At 37.7% G+C, this 11,957-nt stretch overlaps 2 protein-coding genes across 2 annotated transcripts; one reads left to right on the top strand and one right to left on the bottom strand.

The window, feature by feature from the left end:
- Positions 1-4: 4 nt before the first annotated feature.
- Positions 5-2,024, bottom strand: ubl4a (ubiquitin like 4A). The gene is made up of 4 exons (XM_087803745.1): positions 1,882-2,024; positions 990-1,095; positions 706-917; positions 5-644 (listed from the first exon to the last, which is right to left on the bottom strand). Exons 1-4 carry the CDS (start codon positions 1,927-1,929, stop codon positions 537-539), a joined length of 474 nt encoding a protein of 157 aa, XP_087659871.1. The 5' UTR covers positions 1,930-2,024; the 3' UTR covers positions 5-536.
- Positions 2,025-3,652: 1,628 nt separating this feature from the next.
- prkg1l (protein kinase cGMP-dependent 1, like) lies at positions 3,653-11,306 on the top strand. Its single transcript, XM_087779210.1, has 19 exons — positions 3,653-3,843; positions 3,922-4,039; positions 4,108-4,274; positions 5,449-5,562; positions 6,158-6,263; positions 6,387-6,450; positions 7,594-7,671; positions 7,740-7,816; positions 7,881-7,946; positions 8,004-8,099; positions 8,165-8,297; positions 8,409-8,548; positions 8,685-8,774; positions 10,291-10,432; positions 10,494-10,657; positions 10,728-10,844; positions 10,959-11,021; positions 11,103-11,169; positions 11,226-11,306. The coding sequence occupies exons 1-19, from the start codon at positions 3,654-3,656 to the stop codon at positions 11,304-11,306; spliced, it is 2,073 nt and encodes a 690-aa protein (XP_087635336.1). The 5' UTR covers position 3,653.
- Positions 11,307-11,957: the final 651 nt, after the last annotated feature.

The raw sequence follows: 11,957 nt of genomic DNA, 5'->3' as shown, positions 1-11,957 counted from the left end.
CAGCTTTCAGTTGATCAACAGATTTAATCTTCGCTCGGCCTTTTTTACATTTTTATTTACTTCAACAAACTTAAGATACAAAGCAATGCCATAAAAGACCTTCCTGTTATAATAAAATGGTGGACAAAGTATATACAAATCATTTAAGACTCATTGGATTCACAAAAGAATGAGCGTTACCTTATTACGCAGCAGAAACAAAGAAAATGTGTCAGAAACAATAAATAGCGGTCAAAACAACTCAACGGTCCTCCCATGGAAGCAGCATGAATGCCTCCTGTGTTCACTTATTATGTGATGTGGTCTTGTGACTTCGCTGCAAGATTGAATCCTCTGTGGCTGCACCTTCTTATCCGAGCACTCGATGGAGGATAAGAAATCTTGTGTTGACAAACAATTGATTACTGATCAAATGGACAATAGACTCTCTGCAGAGCAATGTTACGCTTCCCCCGAACCCTCGTCATTGGCTTCACACTTGTACGGCTTTGCACATCCAAAGGAAAGTCTCAGTAACTTTCCCCCACTCTCTTGTCTCAGTCCATGTATGATGTGTCCATGCTGTCTCCGTCTGGGAAAAGAAGTCGTCCAGCCAAGCGCTCGATATCATCAAGACTGAGCTGTCGAAGTGATCGCTCGTAATCCTGCAGGGGAACAATGAGATCAAACAGAGTTCCAGTGATTTCTGGGTCATTTTTTTCATACCTTTATCAGCTGTTCGTGAACTTTAGCAGCATCTGCAGGGCTGAAGTGTCTCGCTAGAATGGTGGACAAAGTCTGCCACACTCCAGCCTGTGAGCTGCTGTTGCTGCCGCTCGCTGCCGTTAAAGGAATCCCGGTCCTCTCTCCCACCGGACGGACTACTAGATTTAATTTGGCATCTGGCCCAATGGAGTAATCACACAATCTGTGCTCATCTAGGAAAATAAAATGCATTTTTTTATTCTCATGCATACATGTAAATACAACCAAGCAGTTGTTCAAACTACCTGCTAGTGCTTTTCCTTTAAAAAGCAACCTCTGCTGGTTTGCTGGTATACTGAGACTATGAGATACAAGTTCCTTCACAGAAGAGACTTTTTCATCCTCGTTTACCTGAAAAAGAAACACATTTAAAAAGGTGGACTAAAATGAACATCCGCCTTTTCTCTCAATATGAAATATTTGATTACGTATCATTTCAAACATAGCTTCGGTTGACACCTGGCCAAGTAACTTTGAAAAAAAAACAGTATAAATGGTTTCAATTTGAAGTTTCTACTGAAATAGATTAATTTAAATTGTTGCTGAAGACTAAACAAGGGATATCAACGCAATGATATAGTTGCTGATTTTTATTTGTGCAGGCTTTTCCTTGATTTTCTAGAACTCCTGTGTTGTTTCTTAATGTTATCTTGACCTTTTAAGTATACATTTTATTGAGTATTGTTTTGATTGTTTAAGCGCTTTGTGACTCTGGTCTGGAAAAGCGCTATATAAATACAAATTGCTTACTTACTTACATGGGTCATATACATGTACATACTGAATAGTATTTCTAAAAGTATATTTAAAGTGATTTAAATACAAAAGTCAGGATTTTAATATTACAAAAAACTAATCTCACCAGTGACGTGATAAGAATGTTTAAACTGAAAATACATACTCTGAGTAAGGAACGCACCTATAGACCCACAAACTTAACTAATCGAATAATTGCATTACCTCTCGTTAGGAAACACCTTAAATAACACAGGAAAAGATCCCGAATATCTATGTTTTGGTTATATATATATAATATATATGTATATGTAACTAAACGTAACAAACACAACACACGCAAACAGCTAATAAGTAGCTAGCAAGCAACGTTCGTGACAAAGTAGAACATGTTCAACCTACATTGATGCTGCATTCTTTTCCTTGGAGGGGTTTCACTGTGATAATCATACTGACAGCGAGTTCTAATCTAAGGCTAAATATATATATATTTAAGTCAAAATAGTAAGTGAGGTATAACGTTTGAGCTATATGACCGACTCTTCTTCTGCAGTACAATAGTACGCGGCATCATCATTGCGCTTGTGCCGAGCGCATCCTAGTGGCTGGAGTGTGCACGTACGCCAATTTCGGTTGTTTTTTTCGATGAAAAACTTAAATTCCGAATCTATCGATTCTTAACGCACATCAACGCACATGTTTAAAGATTTTTTTTTTTAAATAGTCAAACCAACATAATGTGTACATTAGTGTAAGTGGTTGTATTCATGTATATTTATATTATTAAACTGTGAATCCAGGGATAAAAAAGTAAATCTATCCATCTAAATGTTCCCCTTTACTCCATCAAAATCTGAGTATGTTTAACTTGAAAGAGAAGTAAAATAAAACAACCTGACAACAGTAATGCAAATATTGAATACATATTTTTATGTCACCATATACGATAAAATCATACATCAAAAAGTGGTGTGATATTCTCTACTATTATGACTACATTTTAAGTATCTGACACCAAACCGACATCATTTTCGCCAGCCTTTATTGTCCCATGATTGAAATAGTAATTAGAAATGCTGACCTCTTTCATGGCTCTAGATCCACGTCACAGACGAATTGAGCTCCCCACCTCCCTTTTTATATGAGGCTCACAACTCCGAGAAGACTCCCCCTGTCTTGGTCACATGACCAACTTCTGTGCCCAGTCAGCCCCAAGCAGGAGGAGCATCCTTCACTGTGTACCTGTCGAGTGGACGGACTGCCTCAGCGAAGGGGACACATCTGATCAGCACGAGAGAGAGAGAGGGTTGTTCACATCCTGCAGTGAGTAATCTCTCTATCCATCTATCCATCTATCCATTCATCCATCCATCCATCCATCCATCCATCCCTCCATCCATCCCTCAGTCGTTTGAAATCTGGATTTTAAATTCGTCTATATTTCAATCATTCAATATTTGTAATAATAATAGTAATTTGTGCCTCAAACAACACAATGAATGTCTTTTTCAAATTATTTTTATATGTTGATGGATGTAATATAATGTAATAAATAGTGTGGAACATAACATATATATATTTCCTTAAATCTGTCAATTATCTTAAACAAATGAATTAACAACTATTATTATATTTTATTGATCTATTCCAATAATGTCTTCTCTTTTTAATTGACTGTTAACCAATGTTTTAATAATATTAGATTTTTTGTTGTCATGTTCCTTTTTTAATTACTTATTCTTTCTTGTTCTACATTTTTTAGATTTTTTAAGTTTGTTGATTATTTATTTCATTTTTTATTTTCTTGAATCTCTTAATTAATGTCTGTTTAAGTCTTTAATTGTTAAGTGTTTAATGTCTGTTGTTAAGTATTCTTGTTTTGCATCGTGGGTCAGAGAGGACCACAATTGCATTTATGCTGTATGTCTTAATACATGTATATATGACAATAAAATAACTTGACTTGACTTTACAGTCTGGCAACACACTTTCGACTCGATTAGGAAGAAAATCATTTATTCTGTAGATGGTATCCAAGTTGAAAACAAATTAATTTATTCTTCTGCCTCACATTTCTTCATTTCTTGGGTCGAAGATTATCAAAGCAATCCATTTAATTGAAGTTGCACCTGATATGTGTGTGTGTGTGTGTCGCTACATGTAATGTGTAGGTCATGGGGACACTCCGGGACCTCCAGTTTGCTCTGCAGCTGAAGATCGAAGAGCTACGACAGAGAGATGCATTAATAGATGAATTGGAGCTTGAGTTGGACACGAAGGATGAACTGATCCGCAGACTGCAGGAAGAACTGGACCGGTACAGAACAGCCGGTCCCTCTTCTTGTCCCACATCTGGCAGCGAAGGTGCAGTTTTAAGAATCCATCACCACTTTTAAAACATTTAAACACCACCGGCTCATGTTGATGTGTGTCTGTGTGTAGTCTGCCTGGATCACGTGGAAAAGAGACAGAATTCCACCAGGAAGACAATCATTTCAGAATCCTTGTCTTTTGACCCAGAACCCTTCAAGGAATCCCAGAGAGTTCAGAAAAACAAGGAGTGAGAAAACTACTCTCATATTTAAGATGTAATGTCTTCCTAAAATAACGATGCTGTCATACTCACAGGTCCCAGTGGTTGATTCAAGCGGCGTTTCTGAAAAATGACTTGTTGAAGAACCTTGAAGAAGAAGAAATGCGGGCGGTTATTTCCCACATGTATCCCATCAGCATCCATCAAGGCCACCAAGTCATTCAGGAGGGAACCAGTGGATCTCAGGCTTTTGTTGTAGAGGGTACGTCATAATCTCTGCCAGTTGTGATGACGATAAAGGCAAAAAAGCTTCATCAAAACAGCAAAAAAATATAGATTTTCTCACAGTTGAGCTGTTCAAACCTCATTTTTAATGAGACAATATGTGATCTATTTAGGGTAACATTGACCTAAAACCATGTATATAGTGCCAGCGGGGATGGCCTCGTTGTGTTCAACTGTTTGCTATCTGTGTTTGGTTTTTCCAAACCGCTTTGACCTTGATCATGTCCGACACAGAGTTGAACAAAAGCTGTCTATTTTTAGATCGGTTTTTCTTCCTGCACTCAATCAATTTTTATTACGGACCGTTGGTGATCAGCCAAAGGAGCAAAGTCATGAAATTCAATCTCATCTTATCTTGAGATAAGATTGGCATCAGACTTAAGAGATGAGTTGGTGCATCTTCATATAGGAAGAAGAGCATCAATGTCATTGATCAAGTCGTCTTAAAGACTTCTGAACTTCAAAGACTTCATTTGTTCGGCCAAAACACCATGAAACAGTAGACGACTTACAACCAAAACAGCACCATTTGCTCTTAATACTGTAAATAAGAAAGCCGTCCCATTAAATACAGCAAATAAACTATACAATTTGATTTGATTTGATGCTCTGATGAATCTATTTGAAATATTGTAAAATGCACTTTGGTGCAAAACAAAGTTATAAATACAAATTTTGTGTCAAAATCAAATGCAATAGACTACTATTTTAAGTGCAGTAAAATAGTTTAAATAGTCTAAATTCATGTCTATTTCATGTTGTACGAAAATCACAGTTTTCTAGCCGTGTCGTTCAACAAGCTGGTTTGTAGTTAGATTTATTCAGAAGGAATATTCTTTTTATTATTGATCAAGAAAATTAGCAACAAAGATTTATCAGTCAGAAAAGTATTATTTTACTCCACATTTCTGAAATTTTAACCCTAAGTTTAGTGTGCTGCCTTTTTAGTTGTATTTACTGCTATTTGCTTTTATATACTACTATAAATATAATTTTTTTGTAAAAAGAAAATTCAACATGTGCATGATAAAAATGTGAACTTTAAAAATGTATATTCTTCTTAAAAAATCATTTTATTTAAATATATTTGTCTGGGAGCAAAGATCTCATCCTCAGTCATACTATTAACTATTATTTGTTTATTTTCACAGAAGGAAGGATGGATGTGTGCTTAGCTGGCGTGAAGCTCCTCACCATCGGAACCGAGGACTTGTTCGGAGAGGAGGTTCTGCTCTACGATTGCACCTACAGCCACACTGTCTCCGGTACTCGGTCTGGAATTTTATTACATGACATCATCCTCTTCTGCTAAAAACCCCTCAAATGAGATTTCTTTAGATTTACAGCTGATATGAATGATTCCGAGGGGAATATCAAAAAGCTTATTTCTCTGGCTGCACAGTCGAGGGCAGCTGTGTTTGAAATGACAGACCTTTAAAGGTGAGGCTAGTTTAAGCTGTTTTTCTCAGAGATGTGGAGAATCGAAATATTCACCAGCGGGTGAACCTGCACCGAGCAGTGACCCAGGTAAAATATTCCTTTATTAGCCGAGAGATTGGATAACATAGGGATGACTTTGTGAGAAGCGGTTGAGGTCATCGTCAGTGTTAATTGAAATGTCTGTTTGTTTGGCCCACGACTGACCCTGCTTCCATTTTAATCTTTCTTCTTCATTGTGTGGCTGAAACTGCTTTTCCAATTGAATGTTCTGTACCGTAGCGTCTTATCTCAGATCACAATAGTCTATATTTTCTTTGTACTCCTCTACACGGACTTGTAGAGGGAACGAAAAGATGTGACATTTTCTTCTTCTTCTAAGTGAGATTTCTGTTTGTGTTGATTTTATCTGTTGATCTGCAGCACAAACCGAGTGCAAGCTGTGGGCAGCTGACCGCCACAGTTTCAGGAGGGTTCTGATGGAGACTGGACTCAAGAGAATTACACGATCACTGGAGCTCCTGAGCAGGTGAGCATCTGTACAATGAGTTTACCTTGTCTTTGCTAGAGTACTTTAAAATCACTGCTGTTCACACCATTATCCTGATTTGACCTTTAAAAATTCAAACTTTTTTTGTTTGTGTGATTCAAGTGTTCCATGTCTTCAGTCGTTACCTGATGATGTCATGATGAATCTGGCTGAACTCGTGCATGAGGTAAAACACATAATTTACGTCTCTTTTTTTTACCCCATTTTAGGATAAGATAGGAAATTTAAATGCACATAAATTGTGGATTATGCGTCCAAATGACATCAAGCCAAGTTTTCGCGAGACAATTAGAGGCTGTGACGCAAGTGTGATCAAATAGAACTGATTATTTTTATACAAAAAGCCAACATAAACTAATACAAACTTTTTTGCCGGAACCTGCGACTTATGCACACCAGCAGGCTCTCTCTATGCCTCACAGAAATTCACAGTTGACTGATTTAAAAACATGGCAACTGGTCTCAGAATCCAAATTTTGCCTCAACATAAGAATGAAGTTAAGGGTTATTTTTGAATGAGGATGAAACAGGTGTTTGTTAAAAAAAAAAAAAACACTGCAGCCACTGCTACACTAATACACATCCCCTTGAAACCCAACATTTGAGAAATTTTAAAATAAATCTTATTAAATTTCAATCAGTAAAATCAGTTAAATAAATCAGTGTGGACATTTAACAAATGTGTTCCTCTTAGAAAAAAGGGAAAATGCAACTGAAGTTTCCACTCAACATTGCTCTTTTAAGAGACCCTACCTGCTGTATCCTCTTTAGATAAATTTGAGAATTTTATTTTGGAATTTTGCCTGCACATATTTTAGTACACTCAAACCTTATGCAAATTAGTCCTCAAAACATTTTGTGGTTGTTTATGAGCGCAGGTATTTGTTGAATCCAGGGTGTACCTGTCTTTTACTCGCAAACCAGCTCTTTATTAAGTATGTATTTTTCTTATTGAAAACACTAATTTGATTTAAACACCTGGCTCCTGTAAGGGTAGCTTTAATTATCAGGAGCATTATGGGATATCTGATGAAAGTATTTTTAAACCAACAGGAAGTTGTGTGATGGGTGTTCAGACTCATCATATTACAAATCCTTCTAGACACAAGCAACAAAAAAAAAAGTCACACATTTGTTGACACACTATCTTTGTTGACCTCCACTAATATAGATTGACGTACATATTTTCCTCATTTTCTTCTCTCTTTGTACATAATAATCTTCTTACATAAATGTAACAAATAGGTGCTTTAGTAGATTTACTGCGAAGTGAAATGTTTAATCAATACTTCCATTTGCACTTGTGCAGGCTCACTACACTGAAGGTGAATTCATCATAAGACAAGAATCTTCAGCAGACAACTTGTATGTCATCAGCAAAGGCCAGGTGAGATGAAAGATGCTGTGAAGTGACACCAAATACCTTCATGGTCTTCTTAACTCTCTCGATTGAAGGTTAAAGTGGTAGAAAAGTGTGACGGCGAAGTGAGACTCTTGGAGAGACATTGGTTCGGAGAAGAAGCTCTGTCTGGGTGAAAGAAGATGATCGAAAAACTTTGACAACATCAGCGACATATTCTAACTTTATTTCTTTAGAGATCGAGTGTACGGAGAAAATGTCGTGGCTGCCACTGATGTGTCCTGTTGGTTAATTCACTCCCAGTAAGTACAACAAAAACCTAACAAATATATTTAGTTGAGCAATTATTTGTCTTTCAGGATGTTAAAAGACGTCACTTGTGATTCTCTGCTCAATGGCCAACAGAGGATGTTTTCAAACATTGAGTCAAAGGTTGAGTGCGGTTCATATCTCAGGTGTGTTTAAATAAAAAAAGAATAATATTATAGATAAACTACTTACCCAAGTCTCCTTGTAGCAGGTCACTTCAGAGGAGTCCTTCAAAGGAGTCCTTCACGCTCAACAAGGACCCTCATCCCCTCTCGTCGTCCTCCCTCGGTGATTTCCAGGTCATTTGCACTCTGGGAGTTGGACAGTTTGGTCACGTAGACCTGGTGAGCGTCGCTCTTCCACTCATGCGCCCCTGTGCTCCTAATTCTGTTGAGCCTTCTCCAGAATCCATGATTCAGTAATGTCATTTATAGATTTTCTCTCGGCGCCTTCAGGTCCAGGTAAAGGGGCCAGTCAAGAGTCTTTACGCCATGAAGGTTCTGAAGAAGACGCTGATTGTTCTCAGCGGTCAGCGAGAGCACGTCCTGAGAGAACGAAGAATCCTCCTGGAGGCTGATTGTCCATTTATAGTCAGGTGTTCGCTCTTCTGCCTCCATCTGCGACCTCACTGGAGCGTCTTAACCAATACGATAAACGTGGAGAGTCTTTGGAATGTATTTATGCAAAGACATTCGCTTCCAATTCAGTTTCTTCATCTCGCTCCCTTCCAGGTTTCATGAGACGTTTCGTGATTCCGAAGGCCTGTATGTGTTGATGGACGCTTGTCTCCATGGTGACCTGTTTGGTCTATTGAAGGAAAGGTAGGTGATGTAAACATGGGTCGGATTATCATCCACTCTTTAACCCAGACGAAAGAAAAAAATGCGCTTATTTAAGGCTCTTAAAGTCCTCTATTATTTCATTTATCAAACTCAACATTAATAATATATATGATTAAATCTAAGATGTCTTACAGTTATAATGTGATATCCAGCCCAGGTCCTGAGTTCATTATTCATTAGTTTTATAAAACACAATAATTATTGGATTCCAAAAGTTTTCCTCATAAATACTTTATAAACCTTGGTATTAGTTGCCAAATGTGTGTATTATGTCTTATGAATGTGTGCGTAATGCATTATTCATAAGACAGAAGAACGTGATGTTGTTGAGTGGGACCAATAACCACACAAACTTTTAGTAACAAATAATGAAAAACTACATTATTTATTAAAATGGTGATATGTAATGATTAAAAATAAACTTGTTTAAACAGGATCATGATGGATAGACTGTGCAATATTACCAATAAAAGTGAGGGAAATAATTTACTATACAAGTTTTAAAAAGTCAAAACAACAACCGGAACCAAACACAGAGTGAAGCATCAAAACAACAGGCAAAGACAGAGAAAACACACATGTTAATTCACAATTAAGAAATTTACAAAAAGATGCAAGTTCAACGAAGAAGCTTCCAATATCGCGAATGTCCATAACACAGTCCAAAAGGTAAACCTAAACCATACCACATATCCGGTAGGTTAACTCAAAGAGAGCTGTGGTCAGAAAACACAAAAGCAAAAAGAACAACATGAATGTTGCTCAAAAGGGAACATGACGTGCTCTTCAAAGAAGGTTACAATCTACCACCTGTTGTTGGGAGTGCCTTTAAGTTAGTAGCTGCATCTGTAAGGGCACAGCAACAGGCGCTGCGGTCCTGATCCGATCTCCGGAAACAAAAACCAATGTTGTGTCTCAAACTGCACACTTCTGTAAGTGCAGAGTGCACTCACATGCACAGTGCACAAAATTTCGACAGGGTAGTACTGTCTCAAACAAACATAGCCTCTACACACTGACCGGATATGACTTGACATCTTCTTCTTAAACCACTTTTCAACGCGATTACAACCATTGGAACCCTATTGCTGACACTTTACAGCACTTTTCGCCAATTGAAAACAAGTTATTAAATTGTTTCATCATGTATCTTCAGTTTACTATCAGGTACGTCACTAAGATGACGGTCGTTGAAGGTGGAAAGTGTCCATCGATCCACACTTAATTTTCTGACCGTTTGAGTGCGCCATAGCCCACTACATTTTTTCTCAGTGTGAACGCACAACATATTAAGTGTACTAAGTGTATTAAGTGCAGAAGTGTGCGACTTGAGGACACACTATAAGTGTAACAAACAGGCACAAGACATGACAGAATGTGTGTACCCTTAAATCGTTTCCATAGTAACACCATCACTGTACTGTTTGATCTCCAAATGTTAACATTTTTTATTAATGTTTGAATTATTATTATTTTTTTAATTACTTGATTTCAGAGTTGTTTTGGACGAGTGCAGCAGCAGGTTCTACGCGGCTTGTGTGGCTGAAGCTTTGACTTTTCTCCACAATGATCGAATCGTCTACAGAGACGTCAAGCCTGAGAATGTTCTCCTGGATGAACGTGGATATGCAAAACTGGTAATAAACTTTAAAAAAAAGTTTTATTAAGAGTTTAGTTGAAATCTTGTTTATGTTGTAGAGCGGCTCCAGATGTTTAAAGATGGTTGAGGTGGGAAAAAGAACCTACACGTTCTGTGGAACTCCTGGATACACAGCTCCAGAGATCATCTTCAGCCAAGGTCACAGTTTCGCTGCAGACTTTTGGTCTCTGGGTGTTTTAGTTTTTGAACTTCTAAGTGGTCGGTGGGTTCAATGTCTTCCTTTTTAAAATTAAATGTTGATATCAGTAAATATAGATTTTTATCTTCTCCAGGCTTCCATTCAGCGGCCCAGACGTGATCAAAACACTCTCCGCAACCTTCATCGATCAGATGGACTTCCCAACAGGAATCAGCGAAGCCGCGTCATGTTTAATAAAGCAGCTGTGCAGGTGATGAATATTATGACTCGTTTTAATTCGTCATCGGAGCCAGACGTAAATGGTGTAACAGGCGGTGTCACATCCTGACTGTGAAAATCTCATCATTAATCCTCCCCGTCTCAGACTCAATCCCGCCGAGAGGCTGGGCGGTGGGAGAAATTGGGCCAAGGACATTCACCGACACACGTACGATGGCAGGTTTATTACGCAGGGGAGGTTTGCTCAGAGTGTATTTATATTGGTGGTGGTCGTCTGCTTTTCGTACAGATGGTTTGAGGGATTCAACTGGGATGGGCTCAGGAGCAGGACATTAAACCCACCTGCTCTCCCTCAGGTAAATGTTGCTTTATATAAACGTCTTATATTTGATCAATAAAGCTTCTCTCACAGGTGGAGCATGTCTTGGACGGCACGTGTGGACAATACACGGGAGACTCGACAGAACCGGACACGACTTGGGAGGAATTTTGATCGATTAAACAGTGATTCATCACCTCCAAGTTTAGTTGGCGTTAAATATTTACTGCTGTCACCGTAAAAGGCAATTAGATTCACGCTGCTCTTGCAGGTGTCGGCTCCTATATTTACACAGAGTGCAGGAATATTTGGCTTCTATCAAAGCACCAGAAATTTTATCATCCCTGTGTTGCTTAGCCGTGATCATTGACGAGGATCACATTGTGGTATATATGACAGAAAAAAGTAATTAAATGTATTTTTTTGAGAGTGATGAATGTTGTATATATACACCTGTTGTACTGTACATGTTTGCCTATAATATAAAAAACATCCTGTTCAATACATGTGTTTTTGTGTCTTTCTGACTTTTTATTATATTAAAATAAATGCATGACTTAATAGGATGGTTAGCTTCTTCTCTTTACAAATTATTGCCTTGGAATTGCAAGAACAATTTACAAACAATTGAAACTAATTTGAAAACTCTAAAACCAATTTATAAAGGAAAAAAAAAACATCATTAACTCAAAGAACACATTTACAAACTCAGAAACAAATGTACACATAAAAGAAAACAAATTGACAAAATCTGAGCTCAGAGTTCATCAATTTTGTTTTTCAATTTGAAATTTCAAGAATACCAAGAATTTGTTAGAGTTTGTG

The sequence above is a fragment of the Callionymus lyra genome, chromosome 1, assembly GCF_982586985.1.
Source record: "Callionymus lyra chromosome 1, fCalLyr1.hap1.1, whole genome shotgun sequence".
In the NCBI taxonomy this organism is placed as follows: Eukaryota; Metazoa; Chordata; class Actinopteri; order Syngnathiformes; family Callionymidae; genus Callionymus; species Callionymus lyra.
Note: the sequence above shows the minus strand (reverse complement) of the source record. Positions and strands in the feature narration are given on the sequence as shown.

Coding starts and splice junctions, on each gene's coding strand:
- ubl4a (XM_087803745.1), bottom strand. CDS start 1,929: ATGATTATCACAGTGAAACCCCTCCAAGGAAAAGAATGCAGCATCAAT. Junction 1,096..1,881: donor GAAAAGAATGCAGCATCAAT/GTAGGTTGAACA, acceptor TTTCTTTTTCAG/GTAAACGAGGATGAAAAAGT. Junction 918..989: donor TAAAGGAAAAGCACTAGCAG/GTAGTTTGAACA, acceptor TTATTTTCCTAG/ATGAGCACAGATTGTGTGAT.
- prkg1l (XM_087779210.1), top strand. CDS start 3,654: ATGGGGACACTCCGGGACCTCCAGTTTGCTCTGCAGCTGAAGATCGAA. Junction 8,549..8,684: donor GATTGTCCATTTATAGTCAG/GTGTTCGCTCTT, acceptor GCTCCCTTCCAG/GTTTCATGAGACGTTTCGTG. Junction 10,845..10,958: donor TTAATAAAGCAGCTGTGCAG/GTGATGAATATT, acceptor TCCCCGTCTCAG/ACTCAATCCCGCCGAGAGGC.